Source organism: Silurus aristotelis (genome assembly GCF_946808225.1).
Source record: "Silurus aristotelis genome assembly, chromosome: 26".
NCBI lineage: Eukaryota > Metazoa > Chordata > Actinopteri > Siluriformes > Siluridae > Silurus > Silurus aristotelis.
The window spans coordinates 10,108,086-10,127,815 of NC_139599.1; the positions used below are offsets into that span (position 1 = coordinate 10,108,086).

The 19,730-nt window shown below is 40.1% G+C and overlaps 2 protein-coding genes across 6 annotated transcripts in view; both read left to right on the plus strand.

Annotated features, from left to right (window-relative positions):
- Positions 1–19,730, plus strand: part of LOC310720668 (uncharacterized protein) — a gene marked incomplete at its 5' end in the record, with an annotated part of 579,035 nt that overhangs the window by 552,250 nt on the left and 7,055 nt on the right. The gene's annotated exons all lie outside the window — the stretch shown is intronic.
- Positions 1–19,730, plus strand: part of ncs1a (neuronal calcium sensor 1a) — a 50,341-nt gene that overhangs the window by 19,908 nt on the left and 10,703 nt on the right. For 4 of the 5 annotated variants that reach the window (XM_083532035.1, XM_083532036.1, XM_083532037.1 and 1 more), the window contains 4 exons: positions 8,445–8,583; positions 9,173–9,251; positions 9,702–9,790; positions 11,570–11,647. In XM_083532035.1, coding sequence (XP_083388161.1) covers positions 8,445–8,583; positions 9,173–9,251; positions 9,702–9,790; positions 11,570–11,647 — 385 coding nt within the window. Of the gene's footprint in view, positions 1–8,444; positions 8,584–9,172; positions 9,252–9,701; positions 9,791–11,569; positions 12,093–12,496; positions 12,633–19,730 lie in introns of those variants that run through there. The other variant, XR_014531840.1, reaches the window with a different exon arrangement.

Consider the following 19,730-nt stretch of genomic DNA (forward strand, 5'->3'; position numbering starts at 1 on the left):
ATATATGCTTCCTTCAAGAAGAGCGGCTTGGGTCCACAGGAGGATCTGATGTGCCAGCATGTACAGGCGGCGAGATTGCAGACCCCCCCAATAGTTAATATAAGAGACCACAGAATTGTTGTCCGAACAACAGAGACCTTAGGCGGAGTGGCCACTTATGACCGCCCCATCCCTTGAGGGAAGCGTCTATTATAAGCGTAATGCGACAACAAGGAACTCCCAGCACAGGGCCCTGAGACAGGAACCCGGGATCTTTCCACACATCTAGGGCATGTTGGGTTCGCAGCGTGACCGAGTCATCATACAGAGTGGGTTGCCCCTTTGAGAGAACCCTTGGGGCCCTGACCCACCACTGGAGGGGTCTCCTGTGCAGGAGGCCATGAGGAAACTACATTGGACGCTGCTGCTATCAGACCCAGCAATCTTTTAAACTGCTTCACAGTGAGTGACTGGCTTTCTCTTGCTCTCTGTGAGGATGAATTCAATACGAGCAGGAGACAACTGCGCCTGCATAAGGGTTGAATCCCATACTATGTCAAAATAGGTGGTTGTCTGTGAGAAAAAAAGCACACTCTTTGGTGTTTAGCCTTAACCCCAGCTCCTTAATATGGGCGAGAACAACATCTTGATGCCAAACCGCCCACTGCTCTGATTGAGCCAGTATTAACCAATCGTCGATATAATTTAGAATGCGGATGCACCGGAGTCTTAGCTGGACCAGTGCCACATCCACACACTTTGTGATGGTGTGGGGTGTGAGGGCAAGACCAAACGGAAGGGCCTAGTATTGGTAAGCTTTGGCCTGAAAGCGAACCTATGGAACTTTCTGTGAGATGGAAGGATGGCTACATGAAAGTATCCATCCTTTAAATCTTTCATGACAAACCAGTCCTCGGACATGATTTGAGACCCAACCAGATTCAGGGTCAGCATCCTGCACCCGAGTCTCAAAAGCGAGCGGTTCAGCTAACATAGATCAGATATGGGACGCAACCCTCCATCCTCTCTGGGAACTATGAAGTACCGGCTGTAGAACCCAGATTCTCTGTCTGAGGGTGGGACCACCTTGATAGCCTCCTTCCTCATGAGAGTATCTACTTCTTGTTCCATGACCACTCCGTTGAACTAGGGTGGGCGAGACCCGAACTGAATTATATAGCCTCTGTTTACAGTGCTCAGGACCCACCGAAACACGTCTGGCAGAACTTCCCGGGCTGCTAGATAGTCTCTTAAGGGAATCAGTCTCTCAAGACTGACCTCTGGTGTGCCTATAGCCGGAGCTATGCCCTGGTGCAGCTCTAGGCAGCTCTTTATCCTGAGAGGCAGCAAACTCCCCAAGTCCGCTACGGTGCCGGACAGAAATCGAAAAATGGAGCTGGCTGTGCCCTGAAACACTGATTGTGGCAGGGTTAACAGACCAGCTCCCCGAGGGTGCTGGGGCGGGCTGGGCACTGTATACTAAGGTGCACAGCACCCCTTCCCGGCGGGGTCCCCAGATGGTCCTATATTAGGACTTCTTGCATCGCACAGGATCCCTAGCAGGGGGAGTGCGAGTGGCGATGCTCTGTCTTTGCAACTCTTGGTGCCAGGAGGTGCTGGGTTGAGGTTCAGGCTGCTCCCGCCAAGCAGCCTCACAAGAGCGACGTGGAAGGAAGTGCTGGAATTCCGCAGACTCCTTTTTGGCCTCCTGGAACCTATCAACGACCGCATTGACAGTGTCACCGAACAGGCCAGTTGGCACCAGAGGGACGTCCAGTAGCACGCCCCTATCTCTGTCGGCGAGCCATAGGTGCCTTTCGGTAGACACCAGGTTGGCCATGATTCGGCCAGTGGCTCTTATGGTCTTTTTTGTTGCCCTAAGAGCTTTAGCGCACCAAAGCTCTCTGACTGCTTGATCACCCAGGGTATCCCCATTGTTCAACTCTAATAACAGGTCTGCCTGATAGGCCTGCAGCACAGCCATGGTGTGCAAACAGCCTGCGGCTTGACGTGCTAAGACATAAGCTTTGCCCACCAGCTTCAGCATAAGCGGGGCCAGAACATCGAGGAGCGGGAGCACCCTCCTCGAAGAGTTCTCTCTGAGAGTGGAGTATTCACATCCACATGCAAGCACAATCTGCGCAGTTGACTCCTTCGAGAACTGACCTAGGATGCTCTGCTCCTATACAGTAAAATGCCGTTGGAGGAGCATAATTCGTTCTTGAAAATTGCTCGTAGGTCTATTTGCTCGTACGTTCGAACTAATTTTCCCCATAAGAATGAATGTAAAAGCGATTTAATCCGTTTCAAGACCTCATTCGATCGGTTAAAAAGTATTTGCAGCCTATTTTAACAAACAAATACACCGCAAATTACCGTAATGTAAACATAATTTAACACTTGCCCATCTGGTAGTGGTTGATTGCGAGTGTGAGACGCGCACCATGCTCGTAACCTTCTTGGTTTCAATGGTAATTCTATTTACTTTCTTTTTCCCAGCACCATTACTGATTTTATTGGGAGACATTTTTCAAGATTTCTAGTGAAATAAAAATATAATACTAAAAAAAGAAAAATTTTTGCTGCACTGAACAACGAGAGCGACCGAGCGATACGTCATCAATTAAGCGACCGATGCTACCCTTGTCCGAAAGCGGGGAACCAGGAGCGTGGGTTTGCTTGTGCCTTCGAAATGTGCTTACAAAATAGGGTAAAATTTTGCGAGCAAGTTCACTCGTACTATTAGTTGCTCGTACAATAGGGTTTTACAATATTTTACAATAGGGTTTGTTGTTTGTATATATATATATATATATATATATATATATATATATATATATATATATATATATATATATATATATATATATATATATATATATATAGTGAGGAAAATAAGTATTTGAACACCCTGCTATTTTGCAAGTTCTCCCACTTAGAAATCATGGAGGGGTCTGAAATTGTCATCGTAGGTGCATGTCCACTGTGAGAGACATAATCTAAAAAAGAAAATCCAGAAATCACAATATATGATTTTTAAACTATTTATTTGTATGATGCAGCTGCAAATAAGTATTTGAACACCTGTTTATCAGCTAGAATTCCGACCCTCAAAGACCTGTTAGTCTGCCTTTAAAATGTCCACCTCCACTACATTTATTATCCTAAATTAGATGCACCTGTTTGAGGTCGTTAGCTGCATAAAGACACCTGTCCACCCCATACAATCAGTAAGAATCCAACTACTAACATGGCCAAGACCAAAGAGCTGTCCAAAGACACTAGAGACAAAATTGTACACCTCCACAAGGCTGGAAAGGGCTATGGGGAAATTGCCAAGCAGCTTGGTGAAAAAAGGTCCACTGTTGGAGTAATCATTAGAAAATGGAAGAAGCTAAACATGACTGTCAATCTCCCTCGGACTGGGGCTCCATGCAACATCTCACCTTGTGGGGTCTCAATGATCCTAAGGAAGGTGAGAAATCAGCCCAGAACTACACGGGAGGAGCTGGTCAATGACCTGAAAAGAGCTGGGACCACCGTTTCCAAGGTTACTGTTGGTAATACACTAAGACGTCATGGTTTGAAATCATGCATGGCACGGAAGGTTCCCCTGCTTAAACCAGCACATGTCCAGGCACGTCTTAAGTTTGCCAATGACCATTTGGATGATCCAGAGGAGGCATGGGAGAAAGTCATGTGGTCAGATGAGACCAAAATAGAACTTTTGGGTCATAATTCCACTAAACGTGTTTGGAGGAAGAAGAATAATGAGTACCATCCCAAGAACACCATCCCTACTGTGAAGCATGGGGGTGGTAGCATCATGCTTTGGGGGTGTTTTTTTGCACATGGGACAGGGCGACTGCACTGTATTAAGGAGAGGATGACCGGGGCCATGTATTGCGAGATTTTGGGGAACAATCTCCTTCCCTCAGTTAGAGCATTGAAGATGGGTGGAGGCTGGGTCTTCCAACATGACAATGACCTGAAGCACACTGCCAGGATAACCAAGGAGTGGCTCTGTAAGAAGCATATCAAGGTTCTGGCGTGGCCTAGCCAGTCTCCAGACCTAAACCCAATAGAGAATCTTTGGAGGGAGCTCAAACTCCGTGTTTCCTAGCGACAGGCCAGAAACCTGACTGATCTAGAGAAGATCTGTGTGAAAGAGTGGGGCAAAATCCCTCCTGCAGTGTGTGCAAACCTGGTGAAAAACTACAGGAAACGTTTGACCTCTGTAATTGCAAACAAAGGCTACTGTACCAAATAGTAGCATTGACTTTCTCAGGTGTTCAAATACTTATTTGCAGCTGTATCATACAAATAAATAGTTAAAAAATCATACATTGTGATTTCTGGATTTTTAATTTTTTTTTAGATTATGTCTCTCACAGTGGACATGCACCTACGATGACAATTTAAGACCCCTCCATGATTTCTAAGTGGGAGAACTTGCAAAATAGCCGGGTGTTCAAATACTTATTTTCCTCACTGTATATATACACACAACAAAAAGAAGCTAGAGATGGCTCAACTCCATGTGCTTTTATAGCTTCTTGGTCGTGACACTGTGCTTTTCCATTGGACTGATTACACACGTGATTCAGAGCGTGGACAACGTGGAAGCATTTCCAAAGCGTTGTTGACTCAGTTCAAGTTCCTGAAGGGGAACTTATTACATTTCCATCAGTCACTGTAAAAACTAAAACATATAAAATACACATCTTATATGTCATAAATTTGTTAGCATAATCCCATGTTTTACATGGTTCTCTAAACTGGATTGTAGACTCTGTTGTAGATCTTTTACAAATCATTAATTACTTAAAATCGACTAAAAACCATAAAACGTAAATATTTTTTTAAATCACTAAAATACAGTACTGTTCAAAAGTTATGGCAGAGTGTGAAGAATTGTGACAATTCTTTGGCCTTTAATCCAGTTTCAGAACTTGCACACTTTGTACACTTGCAAAGTCAGGGATTTTGTAGGATCAGAGTCAGGTGTATGATAAACCAATTATACCAAGAAGATGCTAATGAACATCAATTTCATATCTAGGTTGAACACGGTCATTAACTGACAGAATTCAGGTATACCCATCTACTGTCTGAAGAATTCTGGCAAAGTAATAAATTAAAAACAATTCAGTTAATACATTTTTATTTATATAGCACTTTTAACAATGGACATTGTCTCAATAAGTTTGTTCCTTATAATTGAAAGTTAAGTTTGTCAAATATGCAAGCCATTTGTGAATGTGGCAAGGAAAAACTCCCTGAGATTGCATGTTTCATAAATGTTTAAAGACACTGTGATCAGGGGGCAGGTAGGGACTCTGGCAAGACTAGCTATGGCAGCAAAAGGGAGAGCTAGAAGGTAACACCGACATGAGGGATCTCTGGGATAAGAATGGCCCTGGACTTTGGCCCCTGCTGTAGTCTTCATTATTTGAGGTACCAAAAAATAGGCAGCAATATTTGATTGAAGTAGTGGTGGATCATAATGAAACAAAATTTAGCTGATATGCAGGGATGGGAAGTGTTTATGATGCATGTATTTCAAATATGTATTGTAATTTGTATTTGATAGGGGTGATAAAAATAAATTCATATTTTGTATAAAAAATACTTTAGTATTTTTGTAGTTTTGAAATAAACTTTAAATAAATATTTAAATTACTTTGTAAAAAGTCTACATGAAGATATCATAAAAATGCAGCCTCTGATTGGTGCCTACTCAGTTGTTCACCCAGACTTGTTGAGGTCAGAACAGAAATCTGATCCAAGTGGAAGAAGGTGGTTAAGGTAAGAAATGTGCAGGCTGGCAGCCTTCAAACAGGTGTCCAATGACTGATAAATAAATATTTGATTGCCGAATATTGTACCCTAATCGAAGTAACTGTTTAATAGAATCATGATTTTGCATACCATTGCATTAATAAACGTCTGACATAATATATTTTTATATTTATGATTAACTATCAAATGATTAGAAATTTTAGAAAAAACTTTTAGAAACGTTGCTATGATTGCTGGTACCATCAGTTGTCTTCTTATGAATGACTTGTTTGTCAATGAGTCAGTGTTGCTGATGCAAAGTAGCCCTTCATTATCAAACACCAAGTAACTAAATGAGGATACAATTATGAGATATCTACAAACAGTTAAACATTAAACTGTTGGTTACTTTCAAAATAACCCTTATCTGGGAAATTACAGGGAATTGTATGTGAATATTTGATTCTATTAAATGGTTGCATATGTCAGATTTATTGCATGACTCAGCCAGAGAAAAACTGTTGCTATCAAACATTGTTTACTTAATCAACTGAGCCAGTGTAATGGTGAAGAATAGATTAAAAAAAAGTTATATTTGCAAAAAAATTTCACATTCCCTGGTAAAAGTATTCTTTTGTATTTTGTACAAAATTGTTTATTTTTTTTGTAGTTTATTTAAAAACATAGTGCGGCTGCTGTATTTTTAGTAAATGTTGATACACTTAAAGTTAAGGTATTTGTTATTTTGTTTAAAAATGCATTTTGATATATATTTGCCCAACCCTGGTGGCACAAGGCCTTTCACTGCTTTATACATCAGTAGTAGTATTTTGTAATCAATGTGAGATTTAATTGTGAGCCAATGTAGACTGAATAAGACAGGGGTGATGTGGTCACATTTTCTATATCTGGTAAAGATTCTTGCTGCTGCATTTTGGACTAAGTGAAGCTTAATTATGCACTTACTAGAACATCCATACAGTAAATCTTTACAATAGTCTAATCTAGATGTAGCAAAAGTATATCAGATTTCAAATTTTAGCAATATTTCTTAGGCAAAAGAATACTATCCTGGTAATGTTATCCAAATAAGACTCACAGGAAAGAATAGAGTCAATAATCACACCAATAATCGCACTGTACTGCTGTACACTCAGAGACAGAAATCCACCCAGAGATGCTACGTAACTTGAAAGTTTACATCTAGCCTCATAAAAGTAGTCCTAGTAAAAGTACTTTCATCTAACCAGAATTAAGCAGAAGGAAGCATCCACTGGCTAATGTCCTTTACACATTAAAGACAGTGAAGCATGGTGGAGGTTCCTTGCAAGTTTGGGGCTGCATTTCTGCAAATAAAGTTAGTGATTTGGTCAGGATTAATGGTATCCTCAAAGCTACAAAATTCAGGCAGATACTTATCCACCATGCAATACAATTAGGAAGACATCGGTTCTGCCTCAAATTTATTCTGCAGCAAGACAATAACCCCAAACATACAGCAAATATAATTAAGAACTATCTTCAGCATCAAGTCTGTCTGGGATTACATAAAGAGACAGAAGGATTATTGGAAAGATGTTTCCAACAACCTACCTCTTGCGTTCCTTTAAAATCGGTGTACAAATTACATAAAATTTATGCTGTTTTGCAGAAAAAGGGTCATCATAAATATTGATATTGATAAATATAGATTTTCTTTGGATTTCTCCAATCCAATTTTTATTTGCTGTGCAATGTGGAGCAGTTTTAGGGAACAAACATTCCAGTGCTCTGGAAGGATTTTGCAGCTGAGACATTCTTTAACTAACAACTTACCTGGGACCATGTTGTGCAGGGGTTGTCTAAAATGCTGGCGTGTTGTTCATATATCTTATGTACTGGTTTAGTTTTGAAAAGTATCTTTCCAGCTATATACAGTAATTACAATAGCCTAAACATACTGTATAAAAACTTTGTGCAGCATATCTTCTTGTGTATTCAAGAATTTTACAATCTACAAACAAAGTTGTATATTGAGGAATTGCACAGTTTTTGCAATAAATACTTCAGTACCATCATGACTCCACTCACACCACTGGTAATGGCAATGCTTAGAATATAGAAAATGTTGTTAAATATGTAGCAGGAGCACAGAGTCCCAGGATCAGCATGAGGACAGGATGCTGTTATAAACTTTTTTTCAGCGAAGACCAGGAGACTTGGATATCTTTAAGCAGTTGGCTTTATTGCAGATGAGCCTACATGTCAAAGTGTACTGCTTCTGCAGTCATCAAGTCCCACTTTTAAAAAAATGGCTAATTTAACCCAAAAGCACTGCAGCACAAGAATGACAATTGAATTATAAGTGAATATCTTAACTTCTTTGGGAAACTGAGTTTTATATAATGTATTGTTCATTTGTTTTGATTGATTTCTGATGTTCAGAAGATTGAACATGTTTTACTGTATTTATACTTGCTAAATACAGTAATATAGAATTGGTTTAAAATAGGCAGATGTAGAGGGCAGAGTAGTATGGAGACAGATGATCTGCTGTGGGGACTACTAATGGGAGCAGCTGAAAGAAGAAGAAATACAGTAATATAGAAGTTCACATTTATTAATAACTGCTTTCTCCCATGCCCCTTTCCCACAACCTGTTCCCTCCCTGCTTCTACTCCTTTCTCCTGTTTTCTTATCATCAGGTACAAGGGCTTCATTAAGGACTGTCCCAGTGGTCAGCTGGACTCAGCTGGCTTCCAGAAAATCTACAAGCAGTTTTTTCCATTCGGGGACCCCACCAAGTTTGCTACATTTGTCTTTAATGTGTTTGATGAGAACAAGGTAAGAAAGCATCAAGATTGCAAGGTGAGATTGGGTGGCTTTAGCTAAAGACAAGGGGAGGAAAACCTACTGTATATCCCAAACACGGCTGTCAGAGAAAGCCTAATCAATATTGACAAATTCAGGAAATAAGAATTTGGTATTATAGTCTTTTGGTATGTTTAACCACATTAAGTTGACAAAATGTTGCATATTTAGGCATTATTTACATTTACAATTATTTCATTTGGCAAATCCTCTATCCTGAACAATGTCCATTAATAAATTATGATACTGGTCTATTAGACTAAGAATTGCAGTAATTAAAAAATCTGTTGGAAAAAAAAAAGAGTTAAAAAAGCAATTTTTTATAATAAAGTGCAAACTTAGGAACTGCTTAAAGAGGTAGGTAGGTTCAAGGGACAATAACAGTAAGTAATCACGCTAATTTAATTTATTATTGGAAAATAGTTTAGCGTTCAAATCTTGTACAATAGTCTTTGTGTGCTTCTGATGAGAGGTTGACACTCAACAGGTACTAGTGCAGATCAAGTTTTTACATTTGATATGATTCTGTACCTGCCTACTAATCTCTCTTTTACCCCTGCAGGATGGACGTATTGAATTCTCTGAGTTCATCCAAGCACTTTCTGTTACCTCCAGAGGGACACTGGATGAAAAACTTAGATGTACGTGCTATGTTCTGAAGATGTCTATTATTCCTAATCATCAGTTCAACTTCTTAAGTACTTAAGCTACATTAGTTGCATGTAAACAAAAGCTAAGCCTTAAGCTAAGCAGTTACCAAACAGGCCCTATAAAAATATTCTTGGTTTAATAGCTCTTAAATGAGAATAGCAATTAAAATGCAATGGTGGATCAACCTGGATCCACTGATAATACATTTTGTATTTTCTTACATAGTCCTTACACTGACATTTAATTAGGAAATATATAATTGTGAAATGTAATACTGTCAGTATTCTGTCACCAAAATGGCAACGATAAAATAGGATACACTAAACATACTTTCTCTCTATATATATCTGAGAAACATGCTCAGTGACTTCAGAGTTATTAGTACTGCTATTTAACCTTTCTAAGCGATTGTACATGCTTATATAGATTTGATGTTGCAGGGGCCTTTAAACTTTATGACCTTGACAATGATGGCTACATAACTCGAGATGAGATGCTGAACATTGTGGATGCCATCTACCAGATGGTGGTGAGTTATGTCATTTCACATCTTGTTTTTACCTCTTCTTCATTTATTCTATCACAATGCCATTGTGGGAGAGCTCGAGGTTCAGGGGAAGGACACTACTCAGGACAATGAACGGTTCTGAACAAATCCGTTTATTGAAACGTTCTCCAATCTACACACACTCGCACGTGCACACACATTGTGACTGTTGTTTTATGTTGTTTTATGTAGCACCTGGGTCCTGGAGGAACGTTGTTATATTTCACTGTGTACTGCATCAGCTATATATGTTTGAAATGACAATAAAAGCTTTTTTTTATGTGCTTTCTCCGCTTAATGCAAGAGAGAACATTCATTAGTCAAAACTCCCTCAGGTGTGTAATTCCTACACTTTTCTGCCCCTGGTCTCACCCTCCATTCACAAACCGGAGCTTGGCCACGCCCCCACTGTCACATACCCCCACCACCCAACTTAGGCCGGGTAGCCATCCGGCCCACAACAGACACTCCTTCTCTATGGTGCTGTACCAGCATTTCCTCACCGACAATTTGCGGCTAATATACAGCTATGGGCACTCCTCCTTCTCAACCACCTGGGACAACACGGCCCCCAACCCCCTGTCTTATGCATCCGTTTGCAATATAAAGGGGAGAGAGAAGTTAGGAGCATGTGAGCGGGCCACCACAGAGCGCAGCTTTTACTCGCGAAAAAGCCTGTTGGCACGACTCCGTCCACTGGACCAGATCTGGCACTCCCTTTTTAGTGAGATCGGTCAGCGGGCTGGTGACGTCTGAATACATAGTGACAAACCTCTGAATATAGCCAGCCTGCCCCAGGAACCGTCTCACCTTCTTTTTGGTCCTGGGTCTCAAACAGGTTGCAATTGCTGCCGTCTTTTAAATTTGGGGACGCACCTGCCCATGACCCAAGTGGAAACCCAGATACCGTACTTTTACCTGCCCAATTTCTCACTTCTTTGGGTTTGCCGTGAGCCCTGCCCACCTCAAGGTCCTCAGGACTGCTCTGAGGCGTTGTAAATGCCGAACATACCCGTTATGGGGCCGAATAATTCTGTCGATGAGACGTTGAAGCGTCGTTGGGGCCCGAACAAGCCAAACGGAAGTGTAACAAACTGGTGTAAACCGAACGGAGTAAAAAAAGTCATTTTTTCCCGGGACATTGGAGTCAACAGGATCCCAATATCCCTTGGTTTAATCCAGTGTCGATTAAAACGATTCTTGGAACCGCTGTTCCTATTCGGCGCGCACCTGAAGAAGGGCTTGGTGTTGGGTCCGCTGGAGCTCGGCAAGTGCCTTCACCAGCTTAGCCAACAGCGAAGATTCCATGGTGATTTGTCCTGGGTTCCTTACCGGGTTTCGGCACCAGTGTGGGAGAGCTCGAGGTTTAGGGGAAGGAACATTACTCAGGACAACGATCGGTTCTGAACAAATCCGTTTATTGAAACGTCCTCCAATCTACACACACGCGCACATGCACACACACAGTTTGCAAAGACCCTCCAGCACCTTTTCTCGCTCCTTTTATGTGCTTTCTCCGTCAAAACTCCCTCAGGTGTGTAATTCCTACGCTATTCTGCACCCAGCCTCGCCCTCCATTCACAAACCGGCACTTAGCCACAGCCTCGCTGCCACAGCCATTTTTTTTTTTTTTTTTGTGTATTTGTGTGACTATTTTTAATGTTAGCTGGAGGTTGACTGTGCCATGGTAGAAGTTCAACAACATAACATTTTTTGCTCTCTTAGATGACATTTTTAAGCTTCAGCTTCTTTGGATTGCAGGGAAACACAGTGGAACTACCAGAGGAAGAAAACACACCAGAGAAAAGAGTGGATCGCATTTTCGCCATGATGGATAAGGTAAAGTCCACATACAACTATTTATATTTAACATCTACATCTACATGTACAGGAAAAATCAACAATACTTCCTTCATGATTTTTATATAATACTGTAAACGACTTTTTGGGTGTAATTGGGTATGATAGCTCAAGAGGGTTGTGTTCATTATATGGGTGTGTTAAAGGCAAAGTCTTAAGGACTCTTAGTTTCTAAAATGTAAGCTTGTCTTAAATGTACTTTATAATGTATATTAGAATGTATATTATATATTTTCACAAATGATTTATTATATTTTAGTTTTGTCAGTCTTGCTGCCACAGAGAATATAAACCTTATAAAATAGAATATATATTATAATATATATTATATTAGAATATAAACCAGACACAAGTAGTGACCCCAGGAGCAAACAGCAGCACTGGACACCAACAAATAGCAGGACAAAATAATTATTTTTAAAATGTATACAAAGTTATCTCTATGAATGATTAATGAAGGGGATGACACTGAATATCGCCTAATGGCATTTACATTTAGACCCAAAGAGAAGTGGGCATTGCATTTTGCTGCATGAACAGTCAGAGTGGTATATGTGGCCAAACACTTGGCTTTGTCCTTATGAAATCAGCAAAGAATCTAACAGAGAAATTTTCAGAGATGATTGAGGGTTCAATGTCAGGAGAGGTTTTTTAAACAAGTTTATTGTTCTTGTATGAGAACGGATAAAGCCAAGCAAGAAAACTAACAAGGAATAAACACTACTCCAAATTTCCAGTGCTGAAGATCTATATTATTGAGATTAAGCTAATACTCCATGAAGCAAGCATTGGAAATGTATACTACTGTATGTATACATCACATGATAGCGAAACAAGCAGCAGCTAAATAACAGCTTGACATAGACAGACCCAGATCCAGCTTTTTGCTGAGTAGAGTTTAGGCAAGCTATTGCCATTGGTCCAAAACAGTTGAGTTGAGTTAAAGAAAACCTTAAAGACAAAATAGCTTAAAAAAACAGTTAAAAAACTACATTTATCAAAAATATAAAAAAATATATAACTGAGACATTGATCTATAAAACAAAACTAATCTTATATTTTGGGTTTCAGTTAAATTTTCATTTTAGTTACTTAAGTCCTCAATTTGTTACTTAAGTCCTATTTGAAACACATGGAAAAATCCAATGTGAAGTGCATGCACAAAAAGTTTTCCCAAGATCAGACATTAGCTGACCTTTTAAATGCAGAGCAAGGCTATGGTTATAACTAGGCTTCAAACTAATAAAATAAATCAGCTAACAAATGATCCATAAAAATTACTTAACTTTATTAGAGAAGCACAAAAAAAAACATATGGACAAAAGACGAAAGAATGTTACAGCAGTAGAATAGTGGAGCAGTTTAAAATACCTCCTAAACATGAAACATTGTTTTACCTACCAACATAGTCAAACTTCAGAAACAAGATAAAACTACGGTGGCCGAGAAGTGCAAAACACATTAACAAATCCGAAAACAAATGAACAAATCCAAAAACAAAACAACAAATCCAAAAACAAATTACCAAATCCAAAAACAAATTAACAAACCCAAAAACAAATTAACAAATCCAAAAACAAATTAACAAACCCAAAAACAAATTAACAAATTAAAAAACAAAACAACAAATCCAAAAACACACTAACAAATCCGAAAACAAATTAACAAATTAGAAAACACTAACAAATCCAAAAACAAAATAACAAATCCGAAAACAAATGAACAAATTCAAAAACAAATTAACAAATCCGAAAACAAATTAACAAATTCAAAAACACATTAACAAATCCAAAAAACACAACGACAAGCCAGACAAACCGGAAAAGGTAGGTATAGTTTGCAAATGGAAACTTACAGATCATTGGACAAGACACCTGTCAGTCAAGATATACAGGTGAGTGACAGGTATCTCGTCCAATGATCTGTAAGTTTCCATTCGCAAACTATACCTACCTTTTCCGGTTTGTCTGGCTTGTCGTTGTGTTTTTTGGATTTGTTAATGTGTTTCGTGCAACGATTCAGACAAACCCGAAAAGGTAGTTAGTTTGTAAATGGAAACTTACAAATCACTGGACAAGACACCTGTCAGTCAAGATATACAGGTGAATGACAGGTGTCTCGAAAAAACACAACGACAAGTCAGACAAACCGGAAAAGGTAGGTATAGTTTGCGAATGGAAACTTACAGATCATTGGACGAGACACCTGTCATTCAAAATATACAGGAAGTACAAAATTTTTTCCCCTTTTATTTATTTATTTATTTATTTATTTATTTATTTATTTATTTATTTATTTATTTATTTATTTATGTTTTTATTAAGCAATTAACCATATACAAGCAACTTGGCAATAACATGTACAATTTACATTACAATACACAGAACAGGTGCATAAAAATACAAATATATACACATACATAAATACAATTTATAATAATAATCATCAAATTAAAGAAAAAAAAAGGGTAAAAATAAACAGGGCTATGGTTTATTCTGTAAATCATATTTTTCTATAAAGGACAAAAGATTCATTGCATTTTTCTTTCTAATCACTTTCAGGTTTGTTGTGAAAGAAATAAACTCATTATAAAATACAAAAAAAAAAACAACAACTTTGGTTTCAAGTATTTCGATTTTGTATATAAAATTTTCCCATCAGAAGTATATTATTAACAAGAAAGTCGTCTCTGTTATTGTTTATCACAGCTTGGGTTCCTTGGTGGTCTAGTGGTTAGGATTTGGTGCTCTAACCGCCGCGGCCCGGGTTCGATTCCCGGTCAGGGAACCGAACCCAGTCATTAGAGTTGCACAAACAGTGCCGGTCCCAAGCCCGGATAAATGGGGAGGGTTGCGTTAGGAAGGTCATCCATCGTAAAACATGTGCCAAACCGTAAAATTTCTTAGATCTTTTTGTCATGATATACTGCAGCATCTTCAACATCACTGCATATGAATTTCCTTCCTCAAAGTATCTTTGGATTAATTCCAGTGTCTCCTTGCTTGCCAATGTTTATTTCTGTTATTTTTTATATTTAAAGGTGCACTAATCCAAATAATATAAAAAAGTTTAAAGTAAACGGACAATTTTACACATGTACAAGAAACAAAGTTATAAGATTTCATACTTCCTGTATATTTTGAATGACAGGTGTCTCGTCCAATCATCGATAAGTTTCCATTCACAAACTATACCTACCTTTTCCGGTTTGTCTGGCTTATCGTTGTGTTTTTTGGATTCGTTAATGTGTTTTGTGCACCGATTCAGACAAACCGGAAAAGGTAGGTAGTTTGTGAACGTAAACTTACAGATCATTGGACAAGACACCTGTCAGTCTAGATATACAGGTGAATGACAGGTGTCTCGTCCAATGATCTGTAAGTTTCCATTCACAAACTACCTACCTTTTCTGGTATTTTGCGCTTCCTTTAGGAGCATAGTATTTTGGGAATAGCCTGGCACAGCATTCTTCCGGTATTACTGCATGTGTTCAAGACGAGGATTATTTCCTTATTATTTTCTAAAGCTCATTTCTAAGTTTCTTTGACTAACCCTTAACGCTGTTGCCAAGAGAAAATAAAAAAGCAAGAGTTTTGGAAACCTGTTTGTGCGTATATGATTTCTGTTGCAACTGGAGTTACAACTCGAGTTATCCCTTAACCCTGACTCAACGCACTACAACGGCTTTTGTCTAAACTGTAGCCTACCAAGTAAGTCATTGTTCACTGTCTTCCTCCTTCCTTTCACAGCTATTTCTCTAAGGGAGTTTATCTTTTGGCATCGTCATGCATTTAAAAAAAACTTTTTTCTCCCGATGCCGTGTAGCTCCAAAGGTGCGTTTTTTATTTTCCATTCGGAAATTTTATTGGTTTAATGTTATGTTGCTCAGTTTTTTGGCTTGAAGTTTGTGAAACTGGGAAAAACCCAGTAAAAATTTATAAATTAGCCGCTTTGTTGTTTAAGCCGCGGGGTTCAAAACGTGGGAAAAAAGTAGCGGCTTATAGTCCGAAAAATACGCTATATTAGATTAAACTTTATTGTCATTGTGCATTGTACATGTGCAGAGCAAATGAAATGCAGTTAGCATCTAACCAGAAGTGAATAAGTGGCCTATTTACAATTAATAGCAGTATATATATATATATATATATATATATATATATATATATATATATATATATATATATATATATATAAAAAAAGGGGTAAATAATGTACAGAAGGTGCAGTAACAGCCACAGGAAAAAGGCTATTCTTCAGTCTGTTTGTACAGGCTCTGAGGCACCTGTAGCATCTGCCTTATAGGAGATGGGTGAATTGTTCATGGTTGGGGTGTGAGGTACCTTTGATAATGCCCCTTGACCTTTGCAGAAAGCGTTTGTAATAAATGTTCTCCAAGGTGGGTAGCTGAGTGCCAATGATTTATGATTTATATCTGAATTAGTGTGGCTGCTGTACCACACTGAGATGCAGTTTGCGAGGATGCTCTGAATGGTACAGTGGTAAAGGTTCTCCAGTAGTCTGTAGCACAGAAAATACAGGTGCTGTTGTGCTCTTCTGACCAGGAGAGAAAGGTTTAGAGACCAGGTGAGATGTGGACTCCAAGGAAATTGAAGCTGAGTACATGCTCAACAGTACCTCTGTTTATGTGAATCAGGGCATGAGTGTGATTGCCAGCTCATCTAAAATCCACAATGACCTCGTTCTTCTTCTTGATGTTGAGTTTCAGGTTACTGGCCTCACACCATGCTACTAGGTGCTGGATCTCCTCCATGTAAGCCATCTTATGCTTAACTATGATCATCAGGCGGTGTCATCTGCAAACTAAATGCACTGTTTGAGGCATAGGCAGGTAAGCAGTCGTGGGTGAAAAGTAAGTATAAAAGAGGAACCTCAGTGCTAAGGGTGAGACTAGAGGAGATGATGGTGTTTAGTCAAACAGACTGTGGTCTGTTTATAACGAAGTCCATGGTCCAGAGATGATTACAGAGATACGTGCTGATGCCAAGCTGTTTCAGCTTCAAGATTAGCTTGGAAGGGCTAGTTGTCTTAAAAGCTGAGCTGAAATAAACAAACAGCATCCTAGCATAAGTGTCAGGGTTGTCCAGGTGAATCAAGGCAGAATGAAGCACTCTGGAAATAGTGATGATAGCCTGCCAATCGGCAAAGTGGTATGTGGGTGGCAGGCAGGCTTTAAGGTGGGTGAGGTCCAATCTTTCGGAGAACGTTGTGATGACAGGGGTGAGTGCAATGGGATAAAAGTCAACAAGTTTTGTTGCAGCAGAGTGCTTTGGCACTGGCACAATGGAAGCAGACTTGAAGCAGGTGGGGACAGCTGTCTGGGCTAAGGACTGATTAAAGATGTTTGTGAAGACCTAAGCCAGTTGCTCCATGCATGCGCTGTGTACTCAGCAAGGGATGCCTTCAGGGCCAGCTGGTTTCTGTGCATTCACCCTACTAGGGTAGCGCACACTTCAGAGGTAGATTATGATCGGCTGTTCACCTGGTACTAGCTCTGTTTTGAGCAAAGGCTCCATGTTCCTCTTTTCAAAATGAGCTTAGAAGAGGTTGAGAACATCAGGGAGTGAGGCAGAGCTGATTGGATGTTCCCCACTGGGTGGTTTGAGGTTAGTGAATCCTTTGCCACTGAAGTCCTTAGAAGAACCCTAGAGGTATTATTCTAAAATATATATATATATATATATATATATATATATATATATATATATATATATATATATATATATATATATATATATAAATTTAGCAGAGAGAGGATCTTCCTGATAGAGAGGCTGGGTAGAGCAAAGTTTTTAACATTAGATATTTGTAATTGATTGTGTAATTTGTTGTGCCAAATAGTAAAGGAGGCGTTTTGAGTTCCTACTGATGGTTTATACCATGTTAAAGTTATGCAGTTTAGGCAACATGGACCTACAGCTAAATATTTTAGACTAAGGGATGATTTTTTAAAAAGCAGAGGACATTGCAGCAACCTACATACAGTAGGCGACAAGAAGGCAATGAGAAGACAAGCTGGTAACAGTATTCCAGAGAATCATTAATGCTGTATTGACAGCAAATCGGGCAAACTGCAACTTGGCAAAAAAAAGTAAGATCTTATACCATGGACACATCTTAGGTAATGGCAGGATCTGCCCACATGTTGGTAAGGTGGAGGCCATCAGAGGATAACCAGCAGCATTGTGTGGGTGGGGTGACATTCTTTTTTCAATGTTGAATGGTATTTGAGGTTTATCCAAAACTATGCTGTGATACTCACTGACCTGCCCAAAAAATAAATAAAATCAGGAGCATAACACTTCCATGCTTGTACTTCAGCATAATGGTCAATGTCAAAGTGGTTAGAAAAACTGTAGCAGGCTTTCTAAGATGCAAAAAAAATTTGTTACACTAAATATTAGGTTTGTTTAGTATGTCCATTGCTCTTATAAGTACGCACACACTTACCCTCCAGCTTATTAGGAACAACTCTACATTTGCACATTCATGTGGCAGGAGCTTGCAGAAATGGGTCAAGAACTTCAGTTACTGTTCAAATAAAATTCCAGAATTCCATTAATATGACATGGATATTATTACCAGATCAGCTAGATTAATTTTAGATACAGCTGATCTTCTGTGATTTGTACACATACCACAGTCTCTACAGGGTTTACACAGAATGGTAAGAAAAAAAAAAAAACATTGCTTGAGTAAGAGTTCTGTGGTGGGAAATGTCTTGTTTATAAAAGAAGTCAAGAGGAAAATGCCAGAATGGTTAGAATTTCTATAAAGAAAAAAGTAACTCAATCATTATGTAAAACCATAGTTAGCAGAAAAGCATCTCAAAATGCACAAAACATCAAATCCTTGAGTGGATAGGGTACAACTGTCAGGGTGGCGATCACGACGCGGAGGCGGAAGTAACTCAATCATTATTTATTCAACATAAAACACACACAAGTCATGGAGAGCCACCATTGGAGAGTTATCCGCTCGGGACGAGTAATCCAACATGGAGGCGAGGCATCGCCTTCAGGGGAGCTCGGGAGCGAGACGTCGTCTCTGCAGGAGTTTAGATTCGAGACGTCACCAAGGAGCTCGGGGATGAGACATCGTCTCCAGAGGAGCTTGAGTCTGTGGGGTCGCCCTCAGAGGAGTCAGGGACCGCGACTTCACGATCGGGTGGCTCTGGAAACGGCCTGTGGCTGTCACAGGGGCCTTGGGGAGTGATGGAGCTCCCCAAAGGGTCTTTACACACTGCTTCACCCTCGGAGAGATCCAGCAGAGGGAAGGTGCCTTTACCAAAGCCTGGGATGGGGACCTTTGGACCACCACGCCATCTTCACATGCACCTGGAGGCTTGATGTCACCTGGTCACCTCGTCACTTGCGGGAAAGGCCTTTAGGAAGGGTTTGGTGGTGACATTTTGTCCGAGTCACGACCTGGTGGTGGTACGACCTCCTTCTTGCGGTCTGGCGGCGGTACGACACTCCCTTCACGGCCAGGCGGCGAAGCTCTGGAACGGAGACGCGCGCTCGTCGAAGCTCTGGAACGGAGACACGTGGAGATTCGCCACATCCATCCCAAACATCCCCAAGAGAAGCCTGATGAAGCTGGTGCATGAGCCAAAATCGCCTCCCTTGGCGCTCCATAGCGTGCTTGCTTTGGAGAGAGTGTCACCAGACAGGAGGGAAGTGCGGAAGGCGATCTTGGCTCGTTCGGAGGAGAGCTGGGAAAGATTTACCTCCACATACTCGCAGATGCTCCGTAGAAGTATCCCCCACTTCAATGTTCTCACCGGAGAAACGAGCCGAAAATCCCCCCGCGCTCGCATAATCCGGCTTTGGTGAGTCTGAACCACTAGAAGTGGCATGGAGCTTCCGGGGGAAATCGGGAGTTGGATTCGGCTGCCAATCCATTGCGGTTGAGATCGCGGTAGGGCAAATCTGATTTCGGTTTTGGTCAGTTCTTCTGTCAGGGTGACGATCACAACGCGGAAGCGGAAGTAACTCAATCATCGTTTATTCAACACAAAACACACACAAGTCATGGAGAG